This window comes from Aplidium turbinatum, chromosome 7 (genome assembly GCF_918807975.1).
Source record: "Aplidium turbinatum chromosome 7, kaAplTurb1.1, whole genome shotgun sequence".
In the NCBI taxonomy this organism is placed as follows: domain Eukaryota; kingdom Metazoa; phylum Chordata; class Ascidiacea; order Aplousobranchia; family Polyclinidae; genus Aplidium; species Aplidium turbinatum.
Window position 1 is genome coordinate 33033289 of NC_137478.1, and position 22668 is coordinate 33055956.

Below are 22668 nucleotides of genomic sequence, written 5' to 3' on the forward strand. Positions count from 1 at the left end.
ATCCCCCCCCCAAAAAAAGCACCATTATGCCGTCTTGATTTGCACCTACTAGCATTTAACACAGAAAACAATTGTCTTGGCATTGTCTGCTTTCATTGTTTGTTTTAGAATGTAATGCAAGAGTAATAATAAAGGTTGTAATCCCATAATGACACCTCTAAAACGTATTGTATTTTTGCTACTTTGTGGGGCAATTGCAAAAAAGTCAAAATCACTGTAACTTAAAAAGTTGACCTGATGGAGAAAAATTGGTTGCATTTTCGGAATCAGCTCCCCAAACTTAGTCTAAATCAGTTCAAAAACCGCCGGCACCAAAAATTGTGTCGGCCAGTGTAATCAATGTTTTATTTGTTGATGTTTATAATAAAATTATGTCCTCCAGTGATTTTGTTTGGTTGAGTTAAAAATACAACAAACTGCTTGTTTACATCAGGTGACGTAACATCAACAAAATTGTTTATAATATTATCAAACCAAGGTTTGTTTATGTTCTTCAACTTGAGGGACTCGATAAACATCAACAAAAGTAAGTTTTTTTCTTTAACTTATTAATTTTTATGAAATGATTTCAATGAAGAATTCAAGTTAATGCGTTAAACCTTTAAAATGCGTAACAAGTTTTAGGAGTTGCCAGTTCTGCGATTATTGCTGCAAAATTGGACAAGTTTTCCTTCGAAAATTATGCCAGCTAGGAGTTGTGGCATTGTTGATTTCCTTGGTTTCATTTAGAACTGACTTCTAATGGATAAATACTATTTTTACATGAACACATCCTGCAACACTGACAATGGATATTTAGAGATAGTACTCCCCCTGCAAGTTGACTTCATGAATTAAGATTGAATCACAATTTCTGTAAAAAAAAACACGCATCGTAAGACTTGACTCGCCACCACAACCAAACAAAAGAGCAACTAGTAATGAAGAGCCACAACAGCTGAATGCATTTGGGCATCTTCCAGTTTGTAAGGCGAAACTACACTTACCAGAGCTCGATTATCACCCGAGATGAAGGACTCTAAGACTGAGCCACTGGTTAAAGATGGGTACGTCCTGGGTTAACTTTTATGACGACCGCAATTACTTCCAGATCAAGGATCCTGTTATTGAAAAGATGTTATTGATTTGGTTTTGAATCTTTTTCTCCTTGGACTGACAAAGCCTTGATAGGTTATTCCTGCTAATTTAGCAAACTTGTAGAAACTTTTAGCGCAAATCCAGTTACCGAGATTGGCAGAGTGAAGTTTCTGATTGTTGAAATGTTGTTGCCTGAATTTCATTTACTAGGTGCCGCTAAATGGAGAGCAGTCCTGAAATGAGTTGCTCAAGCGCACACCCCGAGAGTCGAACCAGTGCTGCTTGATCTTCAGTCGGGCGGGCAACCACTGATCTAACGGGGTGTTAATTATTTGATGACATTTTACAATAAATAAATGTCATCCGTTGATTGTTTATTTCATGGCTGGCTAGTGTGATGACGACGAAGTATCAACGACAAACGACGTTGTATCAACCTAAACTTCAATGCTGCCGATGATGAAGTTTCAATGTGTTGTTAGCAAAGGGTTGTGACAACCAACTTAGAGGCCGAGTGGTCATCGCCGCTGACTATTGCTGGTAGATATTAGATCGATTTTTGGTCTTAAACCGAAGACTTTAAAAACGGTAGCTTACCACTTGTGTTCACATCCTGTAACACTGACAATGAATATTTAGAAGTAGTACCCCCAAACAAGTTTGGAAAGCCCTGTTCTAGCCTATCAGTTTCCTTTGAACTAAACCACATTGCCAGCAAATTGAATTTCTCAAGTAACTTATCTTTTCCAAGACTTGAACTCTGACTCCTTTAGAGTAGAGACTAATGTTCTTTCCTTGGTGGTAAGCTACGATTGTGAATCTGTTGCTACTGTGAATGCTAAAAGAGTCGATTTCTAACTCATTGTTCGCAAGGTGCGCGCGAAGCGTGATGGTTTGATATTTTAGTGGGATCGAAAACGTTTTTCTTCAAAACATTCATCAATTTCAAGTCTCGTGGAATCGCTCGTCAGGTTTTGAGGAAAGTCATTGTCAACAGCGGTGGCTCGTTACTCTCTTCAATGGACAGGTTGCAAAAATGTCTTCCTGAAACAGCCTAGAAGATAATCACCATTGGTAAGTGGATTGTGCGATGTTATGTTGGTTGCCTATGCAGGTGTATGGTTGTAGGCTACGTCGTGGTAAAGCGCCACACTTAAAATCACACGGCGCTGGTTCGACTCTCGGGGTGTGTGCTTGAGCAACGCATTCTAAGGACTGCTCTCCATTCAATGGCACCTATTGGATAGGATAATTCCTTGGCAACAATCGGAAACTTCACTCTGTCAATCTCGGTAACCGGCCCAGCGTCAAAAGCCTCTACAAGTATGCGAAACTACCAGGAATAACTTATCAAGGTTTTGTTAGTCCGAAGATAAAGATTCAAAATCACCCAAAAGAAAAATTGAGGGCACGGGGGCCTTTCGCCCCCCCTGCCCACCCGCTTCCGGCTCCCCTGGTCAAAAGCCTCTACAAGTATGCGAAATCACCAAGAATAATTTATCAATGCTCTGTCAGTCCGAAGATAAAGATGCAAAACCAAACCAATTCTAAGCTATCACATTTTATAAACAATTAATCAAACTTGCGCGTTTATTAAGTCGCAAAATCCATATTGCTGCTGAGCGTTGCTATTGATATTGCATTTGAGCGTGCTAGAAGAGGCTGAAACATTGCATTTGAGCGTGCTAGAAGAGGCTGAAACAACAAGCATTGAGTCCCGCATTGTTCGAAATCAACTTAGATGGTGCGGGCATGTAGTGCGAATGCCAGATCAGCGTCTCCCTAAACAAATGTTCTACTCGGAATTGGCTAAGGGCAGGGCTGGATTTCAGCCGGAGCGGTCCGGAGCGCCGCTCCGGAAGCTCGATCAAAAAATTGACTTTTCCGGAACGGCGTTCCGGAAGCTCAAATACTTTATACTCTTATTATGCTTTGCCCTGTTCAGTAAAAGTATATCCATAATTCTTGATGAGTCGAACACGTTAAATCGGGTATTCACTCTGATAATATATCTTCGTACCGGTGTTGACGGAAGCGCACCTGTGAATGCATTTGTAGATCTTGTTGAGCTCGCTATAGTCTTACTGCGAATGGCATCTATGATTCCCTGAAGAGCTGCCTAAAATCATATGGCACGTCTACAACATGTTTATCTTCTTGTTTGATTGGTGTTGTATGTGATGGCGCGGCTGTGATGATAGGTCGCAAAAATGGTGTAGCAAAATTGCTTCGTGATGAATTTCCAGACATTGTGGTGTGGTATTGTGCAACCATAGATTGGAACTATCGGTTCGTCATGCTATAAAATCAGTCAGTAATTCGAATCGATTTCGATCGTTTATGGACAAACGCTATAGTCGTTACCACGCTTCTCCTAACAATAGCAGGGAATTGGGTGAATGTGCAGAGGCTGTTGGTGCAGTTGTTGAAAATCGGAAGGGTAGGCCTACTGGACACACATTGGGTAGCCTCGAGTTTCCGCACAGTTAGTGCCGTCTGGAATGATTTCCCAGCACTTGTCGAATTTTTTAAAAAGGGGGCTATTAGCGACACAAGAGATTCTCGGGAACGTGCGAAATCTCAAGGACTCTTGTCGAAGATAACATCCACGGATTTCTTGTTGGACTTGGCTTTGATGTACGAATGCTCGCAAGAATTATCCGAAATAGCCTAAGCCTTGAATTGTAAAACAGAGCATGTAGGCTTACTTATTGGGATGCAGATAACAAAATTAATAATCTTATTAGTGGCATGTCATGTAGATGCGTGTCGTGGATGATGAAACTAAATACTGGCTGCTCTCTAATTGCCTTCCAGTGTAGTCCGGGAACATCTTGAGTCTGGGCTGGTAAAAGGATTGGGTAGACCCTCGGCCCCAGAGGCTTGCACGACGACGAAGCGCACGGTTAATAGGTCCACCCGCTTATTAAGCCCAATTTGGTCCATTCCGGAATTACTGAAGGTATAGAACTGGTAGAAAATTGTCTCCCGCAGCCAAAATCGTCCGGTCCCGATGTGGCCTTAATAAGTTGGGACGACCGTATTGGAATTAATATTAATTTGCAAAGTGTTTTGCGCAAAATTATATGCTTCCGAAACGTTTGATTCGCAAAGACTTCGAACGATTACTTTTTGGGTCGCACCAAAAAGTATTTGCGGACCCCTGCGATAAGTGTCTTAAAAATTGTAGGCTATAACTTGAAAAATCAAAAATCTAAAAGAAAAAAATCTAAAATCTAAAAGAAAAAAGTAAAAACAAATTTTTATCTTTTATTTTTTCTAGGCTTTAACGTGTATTTTTTTTATATTATTGTTTCACTAAAATATGAATATTTGCATTGAACAACGCTATACCATCTATAAACCATGATACTTACTTTAGCAACGTTTTAGGTACATCAAGTGTGTTGTTTCAAAGTCTTATAAAAACATATTTCTGAATTTCTTCTACGGCACCTAGTGCATTTGGAAAGTAAAAAACTAGCGCTCCGGAAGCTAATCTTCTGGAAATCCACCACTGGCTAAGGGTAAGCGTTCGGTAGGTGGACAAAAGAAGCGGTATAAAGACTCACTGAAGAGTAATCTTAAAGTGTGTAACATCAATTATACAAACTGGGAGGAAACCGCAGAGGATAGGCTGCTCTGGAGATCTGCCACTCAGAAAGGTGTCGCCACGTTTGAGAAGAGCAGATCTAAAAGGTTAAAAGCAAAAAGAATGCAAAGAAAAGAACGACAATCACACCCACAACCAACTCTGCCAAACGATCTTAAATGTACCAAATGTAACCGAACTTTTAAAGCCAAGATTGCACTAATTAGCCATTTAAGAACTCACCGTTAGCTTTTATTTTATTGCGAAGGCCATCATCCTCGAAGACGAGGGATAGCCATCATTGCTGTTGAGTTTTCGTACTTCACAAGAAAAGGCCAAAACGCAATAAAAAGTCGTTTTTGTTTTACAAATTGCATCTATTCGAACTTAAATATGCAGCTTGGAACAGAAACTTCTGGCTTAAAATAATATTTACTTTCATGTAAAACTCATCTTTCGATTCTTGGCCGAACAGAAGTTTTGTGTTACTTTTTGATTCAAATCTTTCATGTCAATTGTCATCTATTTTTGCCAATAAGCCATTTCAAATACTAAACTCATGTTCAGCAAACGTTTCGAAAACTAAACTGTCAACTGTACGGTACATTTACAATTGTTACAAATGTCACATCTAGGTAATAGCACTGAAAGATGAAGACAGTTTAGTTTTCGAAACGTTTGCTGAACACGACTATAGTATCTACATTTTGGGCTCTTTATTTTTTGATTGGATTAACTAGGCGTTCCAACAGTGGCGTACTTAGGGTATGGCAGGCATGGCTCGAGCTATGGGCGCCACATTGATAGGGGCGCAAACATTGGTTGGTAAAAATTAAAATTTATGTATTACACTTTCTTCAAAATCTAATTTGCGCCCAATACTAGGGAGCTGAGTAGGAGCTGTGTACAGTTCAGATGTAGATGACAAGCAATATTATACTAGGAGATTCTAGATTGCAAATTGCAAGTCGTGCCAGCAATTATCACGTCCAGAAGACCTCCTGACATTCATAGCTGAATATGGGGATGAATGCCGCGTTTTTCCAAATCTTCTAATTGCTTTGCGAATAATGCTGACGATGGCAGTATCTATTGCAAGCTGCGAGCGATCTTTCAGTAAACTAAAACTGATCCTGTCATACCTCCGAGCCTCAATGAGTCAGGACAATTTGAGTGATCTAGCTTTGATGAGTATAGAAAAAGAAGAATCAGAGAAAACTGACTTTGATAAAATCATAGACGAATTTGCTTCGAGAAAGGCACGGAAATGTTCTTTTAATTAGCATGCATGTTGTGTTTTTTAAACCATGGCTGGATTTACAAAGAAATCGTCGTTTACTGTTTCAATATGTTGTATGATTTTGTTTTGTAAGATTGTCAATTTGGTTGGCCAATATACTACCGTATGATAATGTGTCTATTTGTAGATGTTATGGTCTTTATGAATATTTTATACAATGATTTCATTTGCTGAGAAGTTTTGCTTATTTTGTTGTTTATATTAGGCAGAATACATTTTATTGCGGCCACGGTCAATCGAGGATTAAACCACTATATACTTCGACCCTTCGTTTGGGGACAAGTAGATTGACGCACTTTAGTTGGTTTGTAGCAGTAGGGCCTAACCTGCATATAAAACAATACCAGTATGAGACACTAGCAAACAATTGACATGAACGATACATACGACAAACCAACGATATTAGCAAACAGTAGTAACTAGAAGGTCAACAAACTTATGTCCAATAATTTCACTTGGTAGTAGGCTACAGAGCCTACAGTATACACGGCGTCAGATGAAAAAGAAAGGGGGGGGCGCGTTAGCTAGTTTTTATGTGAGAAATAACTTTGAAAGAAGGCACAAAGCGCAGCATTCTATCAAATTGATTGGCTCCGCAGAGAGAACAAAACTTGCACGACGAAACAATCTCGCGTGACTGCCATTGAACATAATAAAGCGGCAATAACAAATCTACTTTCTTCGTGATTTGTTCATAAAAGACTTGTATGCAATATTTAACTTAAATTGTTAAAAAGGGCGCACATTTTAACTTAGCCATGGGCGCCATTTTGCATAGGTACGCCACTGCGTTCCAACCATTTTGCTTCTTAGTTTTGTTTCCTCTGAAGGTGAAACATTCCAAACTGAGTTTATAGCAATCCATGGTCGCCATGTAGTTGGTTAAGGGGGTTCATACCCTGTGGGTGCTTTGGGGTCGTATTATGTGGTTGAGGAAGATTCACATTCTGTGCGTCATAACAGTTACTGGGGGGTGTACAGGTATCTGGGGGTAACATGGGGCTTGCACAGGGGGGTAAGCGCTCTCATGAGATCCAACAGGTTCCGACATTCGACTACGCATCCTTTCCATCGGATAACTTTCCAGGTTATTTTCCATTGGATGCTGCTGATATGGCGTCATGGACGGTTCGAGTAGCTGACCATTGTTTGAGGTGAATGCTTCTTCGTGGTCGAAGGTCGGCTCGGTGAACTCGGGGAGTTCTGGAACGATGGGTTTCTTGAGCAGAGCGACGACCCCGACAATGGCGGCAATTGATGACGAAACAACGAAGACCGCGAGAAGAAGCGTCCAGTCCGGTTGGTTCTGAGGTGAGATCCCTGAAGAAAGATTTAGTCGTTCATGGATCGAAAAATATTATGTTTAAACATCTCAACAATATATCGATGAATAACTCGCTTGATTGTTCGTCAGCAACGTAATCTTTTCTTGTAATTTTCAATTATATACGTAACAATCACAAACAAGTCGCAAGCGGTCTGTTTGTGTTGCAGCTTACAGCGCTTTTGCTTGTGGAGCATTTTGCAGAAGGCGATGGATTAATTGAAGTTAGTTAGGGAATACGTACAGTAGCTAGATAAAGACCTAAACGTTTGTTAGAAATATCTAATTAAATTGCAATCTTGTTTTTTGATGTGCAATAACTCACCTTCTGTTTGGCCCATGGCCAGCATTACAAGACTTGCCAAGAAAACAACAACACAATTTTTAAGCATTTTTCTTTTAGATTCTAAACAAGAGATTATGGATTGAATCTTAATTTGTTCTCAGAAGCTTCTTTGAGAGCTTAATCCTGGTAGTTTTGCACACGGTAGGCTTACTTGTAAAGGCACTGGTTGGTTGGTTTTTGAATCTTTATCCTCGGACTGACAAAATCTTGATAGATTATTCCTGGTAGTTTCGCATACTAGTAGAGGTTTTGACGCAGGGCTGGTTACCGAGATTGGCAGAGTGAAGTTTCTGTTTGTTGAAATGTTGTTGTCTGTAAATTATTCCATTCACTAGGTGCTGCTGAATGGAAAGCAGTCCTGAATGCGTTTTTCAAGCGCACACCCCGAGAGTCGAACCAGCGCCGCGTGATTTTCAGCCTGGCGCGTAACCACTGAGCTAACGGAGCTCACGCATGCCCGGTCACCAAGCTTGACAGAGTGAAGTTTCCCATTAAAATACGTTGCTCAAGCGCACACCTTGAGAATCGAACCAGCGTCGCTTGATCTTGTGGTTTGTTCAAGCACAACTAAACTAAGCTATTGGGGTGAACAGAATTGAACTGACTCAGAAGACAGGTTTGAACTAGAACTAGAACTGTTATAGCCACAATTTGCTCTCCCTGGTGATCTATGAAGTAAGAACTTCTAAAGCTTGGACCAGGGGCGTTGACAGAGGGGTCTAGGTGGTACTTTTGGACCCGGGCCCGGAATATTTAAAGGTCCCGGATTTAAAACATTCCCGCGACTTCAAACATTATCAAGATCTTAATATAATCAGATCTAAATGAATTACCATCAGAGGTTAAAACAGCCATTTCAGCCGTCAGATGGTAAAAGTAGCGGCCCCACTTCTGGGTACCGGGCCCACTTCAGCTTTCTGGTTGTAAAATAGCCACTTCAGCCACCAAACAGTAAAGTAAGAAATTAGTCTAGTAGGCCTATAGTGATTTCCCTAACCATGAATATCACCCGAAACACGAATTTCAAAATAAACAGGCTAACTTAATATTGGTTCAAACTCAAAAACTGAAATAGCACAGGTAAGAAGATTACTATCCTTACTGTATTTCTGCACTAAAAATTAGACCAAAACCGCTTTTCAGATTGCAGCAATTAGCATATGTTTGACCTAGGCCCAGACAACTTTCCAAATCATCATCATCATAATCCATCGTCGGTTTGTTCCCCACTAGTGGGGGTGGCCGATTGTTTCCGCGCAGCAATTGTTCTAATCCCTTCAAATCAAATTGAAAATTTTCTGAGTGTCTGCAGTGCTATCAATTCTCTTCTGGTGAGCCTAGAATGACCAGTGAAACATCAATGGAATCAATCGGGAAGTAATAGCCTACCCTAACACCATGTGACAAATAAAAGTTCAAAAAAGCAACCGCTAAATGGAGTTGGTAAGTTTTACGGTTCAAGACATTTTAAGATTGCGCAAGATTTGTTAAATGACCATTCTTAAACGACATCAATAAAAGTTTGTACACAACCTTTATATTCATAACATTGTCGATGAAGGGGGCCCGAAAATAAATTGGTACCGGGCCGGAGAAATCCAGTCAACGGCCCTGGCTTGGACTGGACTTCTTCGTCATTTGCGATTTCATTGTTATCATTTATGCGAAGATCATCATTTCGAATCTTTGGATTGAAGGTCGTTTAGCGATAGAGTTCATTTTTAATTTTATATCAGGTTTACAATGTCATCACATTATTACTCGACTTACTCTAACTGCGTTATGCCAGAAAGAACACAATCAAAACTGTTTTTTGTTTTTTTTAAGTCTTCGATTCGATCCGACCTGGAATCAATCTCAAATCCACTAGCACCAGAGCCAAAGACGAAACCCACTGGGCCACTTAGCTGGCACAAGTATGTGAAGCTGCAAAGAGCTTCTGAAGTATTTTTTTCATTCCGAAGATAGATTACAACCAGTCGATGTCGATATGAGCGGACAATAATTTTCTTTCCTTGGATCTGCCACTGCCTTGAGGTTCACACAACACATCTGCAATCCCAATAAACATTTACTTTTTGATCATGTTCATGAGACTCTCGCATATCTCGTCAGTCAACCTCACGATCCTAACCTCTAACTTGAAAGGCAAGAACTAGTTGAACGTCTTATGTTTGCCTCGGGCTTATTTGCTTCAATCGCTGAGCAGTCACGGTTGATTGGTTGTCAACCTGTCCAACTGCTCTACCTGGCGGCAAAATCTGGCTGCTCTCTAGTAGCCTTCCAGTGTAGTCCGGGAACATCGTGAATCTGGGGTGGTAAAAGGATAGACCCTCGGCCCCAGACGCTTACACGACGACGACCTAGCGGCAAGATAACATGTTCTCATTTATTTCAGTTTCGTGGCGAGATTTATATTTTGTTGAGTTTGATGAAAGGGACGAACATGATTCATTTTGTGGAAACATTTTCTTTAACTTTGTAACTTCTCGACAATAATTCAAAATCTCTCAACCATTCAAAAACTCTCCTTTTATTAATAAACTTTAAATTGAAATCCAGTTGTATTTTTGCTCATGATTGTTCTTCACTGGGTGGCGTCCTATCGTCGAGATTGTTTTCCTTCAACTTTCGTTTCCCTGGAAACAATTATAAAATAAAAAATTAAGCATGTCATTTGCGACTATGACATCACAACATCTTAACTCAATCATGGACTAAATCAAGATTGCTTCAAAACCATTTATTTGTTTGTTTAACTGTTTTATTTATTTGGAATTTGTTGGTTTCATTTTATGTAATAGATTAACACTTTCAAGTCATCAAGGCTGATGTTGAGGTTTCGACACTTTCGTCGCTCCTCAATGTTGTCTGAGTGCTAGCGACAGACATGGCCTATCCTTCCATCTCAGTAGCTACTCATACAAAACTGCACGATTTAAAGAGTGAAACCTTTTAAGTTTTGCCACCTTTCTGTCCATTGATGCGCTGGTGAAACAACATTAAAAGCCAAAGTGAAGTCACTTCCGCTCATTGCCTTTATTGATGAAGAGATGTTTTGCAGGTTTCTGTTTGCACTTCTGCCAAGAAACACCTGTTCGCGGTTCTGTGACCGGACTTGTGACAGTGGTTGCAAACCTCTACGAGTGTGCAAATGTAAAACTGCCAGAAATAAGCTTCAGAAGAACTTTCTGGGTTTGAAATTGAACATTCACAAGTTTTCCTGGATTCAAGCGGTTATAGTGTTTCATATTCATAAAATTAACCCAGATCTTCTACCAAGTAAAGAAGTTGTAGGTTGTGGCTGTGTCTTCTTGAAAAGATCATTGTCCGTCAAAGTAGTCCCTGAGTTGAGGATGGAGGGATGAGGCTCAAAGTCATCCAACTCATCATCTTTACTTGTTCCGGGAGTAAACGTCAGCACAAAATCTGTCAAAAAACAAAAATCATTTTCTTGATAAAGTTCATCAAGAGCAAAACATCATTACGTCATCATTACATCATTATAAACGATTATGACAGTCAATCATAATCGTTTGTAGCTACAATCATATCGTTACTCTGCAACTGCAGGGAGTGACGTGTGGTTATTGATGGGTAGTTGCAGCGGGCCCAAGTTGAAATCTTATTTGCACGAAACATTGCTCGGTTACATCTTGTCCATGGGGAGCTAGGGTTCCGTATGACGGCGTTTTGTAAATGTTCATTAAATGTAAAATGTTCATCAAATAGCTGTTTATGTGCTGTATGGACAGAAGTGACAGTAGAAATGAGGTCTCGTGCTGACTGCTGGAGCAATGGGGAGGAGAGCATCGGATGCTTGCTTCAAGAAATTAAAATTTATTAAGCACAAAATTTACGTTTTCTAACCAAGAAATTCATGTCCTTCGCAGACAAATAAAGCTCTGTCAGAGCAGTTACAAACCAGGTTGGGCTCGTGTTTTGGTTTGCAGCGATGTACGACCAAAACGCCTTTTAGATCACGTCAGTCAATTTCCAAAACTCCTCACAGAAGCAACCATGGTCGTTGAGACGATAATTCGAGCCCGGTACCGACAACATCTTTGGGCTCCAAACATTTCCAAAGTATAAGTGGAACTTTCATCAAAATCCCCAGCCCCTTGAAAAGGTTACATGCCCCTAAAGTGGTCCCGGACCGGGACAAAAATTACCCGTGGACCTCCCTGTCAACGCTATTGCAAGCAACTTATTCATTTGTTTTTAGTATGGAATCCTCGTTTGGAATCCTCAATCCACTCACCACTATCCCTGGAATCCGATTTCCTTGTCGACGAATTTATTCCAAAGGAGATCATGTCATTCCCGCTTTCGTCTTCATCGTTGACGAGAACCTGATTTGAGGGCTCAAACAGGGTGAAACGAGGGTCAGTGAAATCATGAGACCTGCTGGGACCAACTTCCACTGCAGGTGCACCGTCCATGAATCTGTACATCAAATTATTACGTCATCATTAAGCTACGAGACACAACATTTGTTTCGATCATTATGACGTAGTACCGGACCACGTTTGTGACGTCAGTAAGCGAGCATTCGGAGCAATGATCTTATTTGTGACGTACCTCCTTGACACGATCATTCCGCTCCTCAGCTCAAACTGGCCGGTGTCTGGGGGTAGACCGTCTTCAACTGGGGACCTACATGTGGAATGACAAACAATCAAAACTAGAAAACTAGATCAAAAGTTGAAGGTTCATGGTTTAGCTTGTTGGCTGCACAGTGCACATTCTTATTCTGTTCCAGGTCGAAACTTCATTGAAATATCCCTAGAAGCGCTCGGCTTCAAACAATACTCGGCTTAAATGGAAAGGTTTAAACGTTTAATGGCAACCCTGGACTCTACGTGCTGCTCCCCACAAACAAACTTCTTACATACCAAGCAAAGTTGTCACTTGCGCCATCTTCTAGCGGGGTGATGGGGGAAGGGATGAAGTCACCCACTTTGTTGGGAGCCAACGTCGACCCAAATTGTGGCCCGCTTGGATAAAGGGGCCCATCGAATGGAAGGGAAGCTCCTACAACACCGGGGTTGCCTAGAAATGTTGAAATTAAAAGTTGAAATACACTCGAGGAGCCAATCTGAAGTGTAACTGCTTCGGTGTGTCAGCTGCTACTCTGGAGGAGCCGATCTGAAGTGTAACTGCTCCGGTGTGTCAGCTGCTACTCTGGGGGAGCCGACCTGAAGAGTAACTGCTCCGGTGTCAGCTGTGACTCTGGAGGCGTCAAACTGTTTCCTTCGTTATGTTTCTTCATTTAAGCGCAATGTTAGAGTTGGTGCACTTAAAACAACGTTTGTTGCTGGGATATATTTAAATCAGAGAATTCTAGTTTTGCTCCTTTTTTTGATATTTTGCCGTCACTTTTGTTGTTATGTTCACAAGGTAACAATAAATACAATTCGATTATATTGAAACCGTTTGAAATATTGATTCTATTTGAATAAGCACCGTTTGATGATCCTCCTTTCAGGGTGACACAGACTGTAGATGTTTTGGAGAGTAATAACTATCTTAGATATACAAAAGCTATATATCACATAATTAAAATATTATTGAAAAAACGCACAAAACGTTGAAACTCTTGAATAATTAAAAACAATGAACTAAATTATTAGTAATTTATTAATTCTTGCAAGTTCTCAACCAACCTTCCATGAGGAGCTGATTAACTTGCTGGACCACATTTGCCATCCGCTCTCTCGATGCGGACACAGATCTCATCATGGAGGAATCTGCAGTTGCCTGGCCCGCGCTTTGCAGAGGAATTGCGTCATAATTCGCCGCGTTTTCTTTTGTCGGAAGAACGTCATCAACGTCGACGTCATTCGGGACGTCACGAGAAGGATGCTTGATGGTCACTTCGTCATCCACGTCATTAGTACCGCCGTCAAACGTCACGAGATTATCCAATGAAGCGATGCGATTGATGATGTCACTATTGCCCATCAGCTTGGTCAGTCGTGAGGTTGCGATTTTTGATCTCGCCAGCAAGTTGTTCCGGCGGATCTCGCTCTTCATCACCGGATCGCTACACATCGTGCTCAGCGCTTTTTCGGACATCGCGTCAGGTATTTCGTCATCGACATCGTCATAGTTGGTGTTCACCTCACGGCTAAGACTAGTTGTCTTGACATCTCTTTCTACTTTTTCTGACGTATGAACGACGTCATCAGTGACTGGCTGGATAGTGACGGGAGATTCCCTCATTACATCTGAGAACAAGATTCCCACCAAGTGTCAGAAAAGTTACAAAGCGCCTAAGTACCAAAGCGAGAAAGTGGTGAAATGATACTAAGATATCGTCACCGCGTTGGCTTGGAATCGAACCAAGGCCCAGAAAACCATTTGATCTTACCAGGCTGAGATTGAACTGTTTCTTCAGCAGGTTGTGGCTCAGAAACTTCCTCTTCAACCTTTTTGTCACCTTCCTTCAAATCCTTCCTCCTGTAGTAGAGGTAGGCTCTCGGCACCAGCACGTTCTTGAAATAGCAGCCGATTCCATAATCTCTGAACAATAGAGGTAAGTTTTCACCAAACGTCGAACATAATTAAAGACATTTTAGATCTATCTAGTCACTAAAATCTACATTATCTAACAAGTTTTCAATGTGAAGTGTTGTTAGCAGCTGACTGACATAGTTTTATTAATATTTTCTTCCACTGTGAAGTAATTGAGGAAATTATGAAATCACAATCGATGAATGGAAGAAACCATAACGTCATATTCATTAATGACAACCTCAATGGGTTTTGATCCCACACTCAAAGAATGAGTAGCAAGCACTTTGACTATTGCGTCATAATGCAGAAAACAATAATCTCAACTACCGGGCCAGTTGCTTCCGATAATCTGCACAAGATTCATCTACAGAGTTGAAAAAATCGAAAAACGATTTCTTCTTCTCGCGTTCGAGTCGACTTTCGGGATCTGGAAAATAAAAAGTTTTGTGTTTGGTGAAGTTCGAGTCTTGAGAAAGCCTGGAAGCTCCAAAACAAAACTTTGTCGCTGAACTTTTCATTAATTTCCCATGTAACGATGATCCAAAAGGATGGGTATGTGATGAAATATCTTTAAAAAGTGGACTATCACAATACATCAGCAAATTCAATTTATTAAAGCAGAGCTTTCGCTACACACGTTTGGCTTCATCAGTACAGCCCTGTTTGAATAGAAAATTGATTGCAGTGTTTGCTGTTTAATGCTTGCAGGAATGACGACAAGGGTTCAGTTCCTGAGGTGTGCAGACAGCTTGTCAAGGCCTTCTACTGAGTGATATCCTATTGGCTGGATACAATAGCTTCCGTGCAACAACATGCTTGCTACAAAGCTCAACTTTCCTCGAAACGTTTCAAGATTAAAAAGAGGTGCACATCAACTTAGAAAACAATTATAAATTCCTTTTTCTTTTTCCAGTTAGTTTTTCCCACCATTGATTATAAATTTGTTTTACGTAAACCTAGTCCTAAATAAGGTTGAACAAATGCTCCTTCAATCAGTGACAAGAAAAACACAACGTTGAAGTCCACGGTCCCCTCGTTAACTCAGCATCCGAATCTAAAATTAGACGAGGTGGAAGTTTTATCGGCTACTGAAGGTCAGTGGGCTGTCATGGCAACCTGCTGAGCGTGTTCGTTAATGGCAATACAAAACTCTGAAAAACGGAAGCCACTTTAACAAGAAAAAATTCTGCCACTGCATCTGAAACCTCGAGCCAATCAGAAGCTACGTTGTCTGTGACGTCAACCAATCAGAACACGATATAAAAGGATACCGACGAATTGTGACCCTTCTAGCACTCAGCCAATTAATCCTTGTTTTGAGCTTTATTTAGTATTTACAGTAGAAAAAAGAGAAGCCTAATGGTAGGGGTGGGAATCGAACTAACGTCAATGAAATGACTACTTTATAGCCCTAACCCCTAAGCCAACCAGCAGACAGAGAATCCATCACTTGATTTGCTTTGTATCCTCTTCTTTACGCCCTTTTTCACGTCACGGAAAACGCAGCTTGTGATTGGTTCGAGGTTTCAGATGCAGTGGCAGATTTTTTTCTTGTTGAACTGGCTACCCTTAAAAACCTGCCTGTCGCCATCCAGTGGATGACCGATCCTATGGCGGAAACGACTTTAGGGCCTCGGTAGTCCAGCAGCCTGTCCTGAAGATGCATCGGAATGTGGTCGCAAGAGGGACTGTTGCTTGACGACCCTTCGTCGCTGTCTGGTAAACAAAAACAAAAGTTACCATGTGACATATTGTTGGTAACTTCAAGCAGCTCTGGCATGTTGAAACATACGCCCACAAGTGGTTGAATCAAATAGGTGTCGACCGCACGCACAGTTAATCGGGTTGCCCATTTCTAAACTACCTCGCACGATATAAAACAATCAGAACTCAAGAAACAATCAGAACTCAAGAAACAATCAGAACAGGGATGCAATGGAGAGATAAAAGCACAAGAAAATATAACAGGTTCAATTTACAACAGTGCAAAGTCAAACAGATCATCGCCTCATCCTCCTTTTGTATCTTTTGCATTTGACGATAAAAAATTAAAAAAACTTCTTTGCAACTACTCGTCGTCTGCTCCAACGGGGTAAATACTTTTGTCAAGTTTGTTTATAAACGAATAAACCCTGGAACAATGACTCGAGTGGCATTGGATTGCTCCTCCTGATAACTCATTAAGGGCCGTGTTAACCACCTCGAGTGCCTCCCAACCGAGGCGAGGTGGAGTGCGTTGGAGTGGCTATTTTCAAGAACGATGACTAAACATAGGGGCCCACTAGTGGATTGCAGGGGGGGGGCGAGGTGGTGCTCACACGGCCCTGAACTCGTTGATGATGATGATGATAACGATGACGATGATTAATAAAAGTTTTAGCAAAAATCTTTTGAAAGTAACAAGTGAAATACCTTCTGCATCTGCGTCACAATCGTCATCCCTCATCATCACGTCACGATGCGACATTATGACGTACTCGCAGTCGACAGGGTTGAGGTCGATGGTGAAAGACTTGTAGAGAACGTCATTGCTGAAGTAATTGTTCGGTAAGAACTCGAAACGGATCGTGAACCCGAGAGAAGCGTCAGCTAGAGACAAAAATCGACGTCACAAAACAAGAAACCAATCAAAAGTACGAATTGGTCAAGTTAAATGGTTCAAGAAGGGTCGCTTCAAATGGTTCAAAAATGTTGTCTTTGTAAGGTTTATGGATGATCTCTTTCAATGGTTCATGGATGGTATTTTTGAGTGGTTGAAAAATGGTCTCTTTAAATAGTTCACAAATGGTCACTGCGGATGGTTCATAAATAACACTGGTCAACAAAATGAGAAACATTTTTTTTGGCAGGACATCTAAGAGTGTTTTCTGGGGTTTTCAAGGTCGCTGATTACGAATATGACATTGGTTTTGCCAGATTGACTCTAGTTTAGAAGATACCTATACCCCTAGATTAGCCCAAATTAGTGTATTTACCTGTAGTTACCCACTAAACATCTCACCAAGAAGTACGTAAATCTTATCAATTTTGTTTGATATGGCATAATAATTAGTAACGAAAGCTAATTTAAAATTACTGTAAAGTCCTACGTTCCGTCCTACATTTTGCTCCTGTACCAATTGGACATTCTCCCAAGATGAAATAGGAGTATGATGCCATCAAACTTGTCCTTGAAAAGCTTGACTACAATACCCATAAGTGGCTCATCTGTGTTGAAATAAAAATGGTCAGTTTTCTAATTGGTCAACAAAGTGTATATACCAAGTACCGTGTCCTTGCTCCCAATGTTTGTGGGACAGCAGGACGAGAACCCAGCACTGGCGCAAGAAAAACTGGCCAGAACGCACCAGTCTTCAAGTTGTGACAGCCAATGTAATCAATGAACCTTTAGTTCCCATGGATAAAATTGTATTTCCTCCTCTGCACATTAAATCAGGGTTAATGAAGCAGTTCGTCAAAGCATTGGAGGGGAATTGCTTCAAGTACATTTGCAGTCAATTTCCAGGACTCTCTGATGAAAAGCTTAAAGCTGGTGTCTTTGATGGACCTCAGATTCGAACGTTGATGAAAGATTCAGATTTCATCAGTCAGATGAACAGCTATGAACTCACAGCATGGAACTCCTTCAAGGATGTAGTACAAAACTTCTTGGGGAATCACAAAGCACCTAATTACAGAGAATTAGTTCGGAAGATGTTATCTGCATTTGGAAAACTTGGAGCTAACATGAGCATTAAAGTTCACTTCCTATTCAGCCACCTTGACAGATTTCCTGACAATTTGGGTGATTACAGTGAAGAGCAGGGGGAAAGGTTCCACCAAGACATTAAGACAATGGAAGAAAGATATCAGGGCAGATGGAATGAGCACATGATGGCAGACTGTTGCTGGAACTTGTTGAGAAACTGCCCAAAAGTTTCTTACAAGCGAAAATCTTACAAGAAACATTTTTTCGGGGCAAATTTAGTTAATAATTTTAATCTTATTGTATTTCATACCATTATTTTCAATTTACAATGAAAAAGATAATGTGGTTCCTTTTATCTAAATTTTATAATACAAGGTTGATTGACTGATTTAATGCAACATTTTTTTAGTGTTTTATGTACTTACACTACTGTACGGTATATGATTGTGTATTTTGTGTATATGACATCGGTAACATCAAGTTTTCAAGTATGACAAATCTAATATAAAATCCCTAAAAATCTCGTGATGTTGCTGTATTTAAACTTAAAACTGTCTTTATTGTTCACAATTGACCATTAAATTGCATTTCTGAAATATTTATTATGGTTAAACCGTTTTTTTGATCTTGCGCATAAGGCTCAAATATGGGACTTTGGTCAAAATGACCCTATGCGATATCTCCAAAACTAGTGCCAATTCGGGGAAACTAAGGCCATATTCGGAATCAGCGCCCTTCAAATCCCCCAAAAGCACTCTAACTTTGTCTGCCAAAAAATTTGTGTTGACCAGTGTAATCATTTTGTAGGTGATAGATAAGCAATTGTCACCCTACTTTTGCTTTTATCAACAGTAACCTCACCCTATCTCGGTCTCACCTGCACATGGGTTGGTTTCATAAGACTCGGACAGCATGGGAATGGACTGGGGCATAGCCGGTTCTGTTTTCACGCTCTTCAAACTTTTAAGAATATCGATGTCTCCCGGATGTATCATCTGCCTCACAATGGGATCCGCGCGTAAAAGCACGTTCGGCCTGAACTCTTTGCAGGGTTCGGTGAAATGTTTGTCATCTACCGTACAATTGTGACGTCACAGCATTCAGAGCAAGCCGCATTGTTTGCGACACAGATTAAAAGTTTAATTCAGATAAGCTACAAATATTTTAAAATGGCAACTTTTATCAAATTAAATGAACCACAATCTTGGTGGGATAACAAGCGGAGTTTAGAATTTCTACACTTTCGCAACAATTCCAGGCTTGTTACTTTTAGCGTTTGTGTGTTGGAGTTGACAGAAAGTTGATCACTTTTGTTGTGAAGCGTTTGAAATACTTTGTTCAACATCTGGTATTGAAATTGATTGTTTTCTAATCAACGATTCTGTCGATGTAGCTTGAAGCATTGTTAACAATATTATTGTCGACTTCATAATCGGCAGTCATGGCTGAAAGCACAAAAATGTGTGGAATATGGGACGATACATTTCAATTAGGCCTATGACATGGAATGGAAGATTTTGTAAAGTATCAAAATGGAAACTTTTCACTTTCGTCCATGACTCGCGCATCGTCTGTGACGTCAGCACTCACTTGAAGCAAGCAGGCCGTCAACGTATCCCCGAAGATCCGCAAATTCGTCGCTAGGTGGGGTGAAGGAGATTTGACAAGAATCCAGCAACGCTTTGTCGTACACCGTGTCTTGGTTTCTGAAGGAAACAATAATATTAAATTGAAGTCTGAAAAAGACTTATCTTCCACTGAACGAGAAGCATAGACTGCAGTGGCTATATGCTGTAACAAACAAGCATTGTGCCGAGTGCGGTGTTACCCTGGTTCTTGGTTAGGCGCGCAAGTGAAGACTCTGATATACGACACCCTGCCAAGCAGTGCTGTATTCGTAAAAAAAGTACAGGGTATACTGTAAGTGTCAGATTTGCCAAAATGATAAATAATACACAACTTGCAAAATAGTAATCTTTATTCTACCATAACATGAATTATCAACATCAAAATTGGACGAGAGGTACAAAATTATTTATTTTTGGAAAACCAGAGGGCATACTATAGTTGCTCGAAAAAGCAGAGAGCATACTGCGTATACCGACGTATACCCTCGAATACAGAACTGCAGTGCCAAGCTTCCTCATCAGTAATTTCAACTTTGATCTTGCCATCGATGAAGCAATGATGTCACAATATTGCCGGGTTATATAACGCCAGGTCCAGTGATGAAGACACCTTGGAAATAACTCGTCCCGCCAGTTAGCTCAGTGCTGGTTAGGCGCCCGGCTCAAGTTCACGCGGCGCTGGTTCGGCTCTAGGGGTGTGCGCTTGAGCAACGCATTTCAGGACTGCTCTCCATTCAGCGGCACCTAGTGAATGGAATGATTCCCCGACAACAACACTTCAACAATCGGAAAACTTCACTCTGTCAATCTCGGTAACCAGCCCTGCCTCAAGAGCCTCTACAAGAATGCGAAACTACCAGGAATAACCAGTCAAAGCTTTGTCAGTCCGAAGATAAAGATTCAAAACCATCCAACCAACTCAGATTCAAACTCACCTTGGATTCAAGTCCAGCAAGGTTTTCCTGAGTGAAAAGAGGAGGCCATAGAACTTCCTCGTGTATAAGTTTTCCAACTCCAGAACATCCTTCTGGAATCGGACTTCCAAGTTGGCGAATTGATTGTGGATGATCGCGAGAGCTTTATGACGTTGGTTAACGTTTTCTCTCTGCAAGACAACCACGTATAATCAGCCCAGTGGTGTTAGTTTGTATCTTAATGATGAAGAAGAACAATAATATTTGAAGTCTGGATAATTAATCTTTCTGTTTCAAAAACTTGTTTAAAACTAAGAGCTCTACTTGAAGAGGTTGCAGATATCAATCTCTTGATGCCAAACATTAACATCGGTCGGCGAGGATGAGTCGTCTTGGATGACGAAACCAAAGACAGGCTGCTTTTTAGCGGCCTTCCAGTGTAGTTCAGCAACATCGTGCATCTGGGATGCTAATAAGATGATGTTCCTCCTCAGTAGATCAAGCGTAGAAAAACATCGAATAGACGCGTATAGTTACTGACAAGCAGACGTCTAAGTTGCCAAGTGATCAATTTGATCATAATCTGCAATAAAATTCTTCAATTTTGTAACCCCAGTTCTCAGCAAAGTGTTTTTATGCATTAAATTGAGTTTTGCTTGTTTCAGCAAGATAGTTTATCATTTCACAAATGTAGATTGAATGTTTCATTTCAGCCTCATCATTTACACATGACTAAGGGAACTGCGTTCCGAAAGCTGGTGAAAAACCGCTATAGCCACAGCCAACTGGCAACATTAGGCTGAAAAAAACGTTGAATTTACAATTGTGAAAGTATTCTTAGCATCTGGCGAAAAAAACAAGTGCGGCAATTTGAAGAACATCCTGCGACGAATGTGGAATATTCTTGTCAGGAAGAAAAGAAAATTAGTCCAATTAGTGACAACACAAGCGATCCATTTGTTACCTTGATCTTGAAGTCTGGAATCTCGCATTCCAAGTCGCTCGTGTTAGCCGATTGAGTGACGTACTGTGAAAAGGAAGAAACTTTATCGGCAAGTCAAAACTACTCGTTTCTTTGAAATGCAATAAAAACTTTTGAAGGGGTGATTGGTGCGGTACAAAACTTGAAAATTGCGAATAAAAGATTGAAGCTCGAAGCTTAAAAGAATAAAACGATTTTTAGTGGAATGTTTCTCATAGCTCGAAGTTGCAGGTTTTTATCTGACTCTCTTCCGAAGCTTTTGTATGTGTGCGTTTAGGTTTATTTCATTCTGACGTTAGCTCCTGAAGAGAGTTAGACAAAAACCTGCAGGTTCGAGCTATGAGAAACATTCCACTAAAAATCCTTTTAAAAGGGTAAACATCAAATAAATCATAAACGGAATAAATTCGTGCAAATTAACTCGCATTTTTGTTTGTGGTTGCATAGCCACAAACTTCGTCAGTGACGTAAATTCATAAAAGACATCACTTTTTCCTACCAAATTAACCCAATTTCATTAAAAAATGACGCAACAGCTCAGGGCAGGTCTATAAAGAGAAATACAATGACGTTTTATAGCTGGCAAAATGTCTAACGCAATTAAGAATTAGGTTATGTAACCACCCACAAAAATGCGAAATTTTCAGCAAAATGGAAATTTTCAGAAGCTGAAGGAATCATTCAAATGACTCCAATTTTTTTTCTCAGGTTAATTAGATATACAGTATCTAAACAATATTGCATCCACCCAAACTAAAAATATTTCTGGATAAATTGCGTTTTTGACCCCATTTTTCGATTTTTGGGCCCCATGAGGAGGCTGAAGACAATTTGTTACGAATCTCAAACTTTCTCATGATTGTTTTCTCACTCATTGGCACCATTTCCCCACTACTCCGAGAGAATTAAAAAAAAAGTTCAAAAACGAGCCACCCTAGTCATCAGCCTCTAACTGAAAAATCATTCCAATTGACTTTAAATGCGAGTAGCAATGTCTAATTTAAAGCGACCAAACCCTCTCAAAACTGCCAATAACAGCTTACCTCTATCAACCTAGGGCCTGCACTTTCTTGGATTTGTCTTTGTGCTGCAACAATGTTCAGCTTGCTGCACAACTGGGAATGAAACTCCGGATTTCTCCAAACTGTGTTCACTTTCTAAACAATACTTTGATGAAATTTGTTTTCATCTTTCTTTGAATTCTCTTTCTATTAGTGACAAGAGAGCTGTATCTTTCTTTGAATTGGCCAAAATGGAGCAGAACTTTCCGAAAGCTGCTCATGGACATGCGCGCACCT

General features: G+C 40.5%; 3 protein-coding genes across 4 annotated transcripts; 1 reads left to right on the top strand and 2 right to left on the bottom strand.

Moving 5' to 3' along the window:
- Positions 1-6694: 6694 nt before the first annotated feature.
- LOC145774852 (uncharacterized) lies at positions 6695-7695 on the bottom strand. The gene is made up of 2 exons (XM_082586185.1): positions 7619-7695; positions 6695-7289 (listed from the first exon to the last, which is right to left on the bottom strand). The coding sequence occupies exons 1-2, from the start codon at positions 7683-7685 to the stop codon at positions 6910-6912; spliced, it is 447 nt and encodes a 148-aa protein (XP_082442311.1). The 5' UTR covers positions 7686-7695; the 3' UTR covers positions 6695-6909.
- A 2461-nt stretch (positions 7696-10156) lies between these two features.
- On the bottom strand, positions 10157-22552 carry LOC145774627 (uncharacterized). 2 transcript variants are annotated; one of them, XM_082585914.1, is made up of 15 exons: positions 22414-22552; positions 21353-21415; positions 20410-20579; positions 19437-19552; positions 18724-18888; positions 16571-16747; positions 15740-15874; positions 14486-14585; positions 14013-14164; positions 13306-13869; positions 12535-12691; positions 12221-12295; positions 11901-12085; positions 10919-11068; positions 10157-10278 (listed from the first exon to the last, which is right to left on the bottom strand). In XM_082585914.1, exons 5-15 carry the CDS (start codon positions 18839-18841, stop codon positions 10214-10216), a joined length of 1878 nt encoding a protein of 625 aa, XP_082442040.1. In that variant the 5' UTR covers positions 18842-18888; positions 19437-19552; positions 20410-20579; positions 21353-21415; positions 22414-22552; the 3' UTR covers positions 10157-10213. The 2 variants fall into 2 exon arrangements, with proteins under 2 accessions (XP_082442040.1, XP_082442039.1); XM_082585913.1 differs by having other exon boundaries at positions 18724-18918.
- LOC145774443 (uncharacterized) lies at positions 17600-18178 on the top strand. The gene has a single exon (XM_082585693.1). It carries the CDS (start codon positions 17600-17602, stop codon positions 18176-18178), a length of 579 nt encoding a protein of 192 aa, XP_082441819.1.
- Positions 22553-22668: the final 116 nt, after the last annotated feature.

Coding starts and splice junctions, on each gene's coding strand:
- LOC145774852 (XM_082586185.1), bottom strand. CDS start 7,685: ATGCTTAAAAATTGTGTTGTTGTTTTCTTGGCAAGTCTTGTAATGCTG. Junction 7,290..7,618: donor GGCCATGGGCCAAACAGAAG/GTGAGTTATTGC, acceptor ATCTTTCTTCAG/GGATCTCACCTCAGAACCAA.
- LOC145774443 (XM_082585693.1), top strand. CDS start 17,600: ATGAAGCAGTTCGTCAAAGCATTGGAGGGGAATTGCTTCAAGTACATT.
- LOC145774627 (XM_082585914.1), bottom strand. CDS start 18,841: ATGATACATCCGGGAGACATCGATATTCTTAAAAGTTTGAAGAGCGTG. Junction 12,296..12,534: donor GCAAGTGACAACTTTGCTTG/GTATGTAAGAAG, acceptor TTCCACATGTAG/GTCCCCAGTTGAAGACGGTC. Junction 11,069..11,900: donor ATCGGATTCCAGGGATAGTG/GTGAGTGGATTG, acceptor GTTTTTTGACAG/ATTTTGTGCTGACGTTTACT.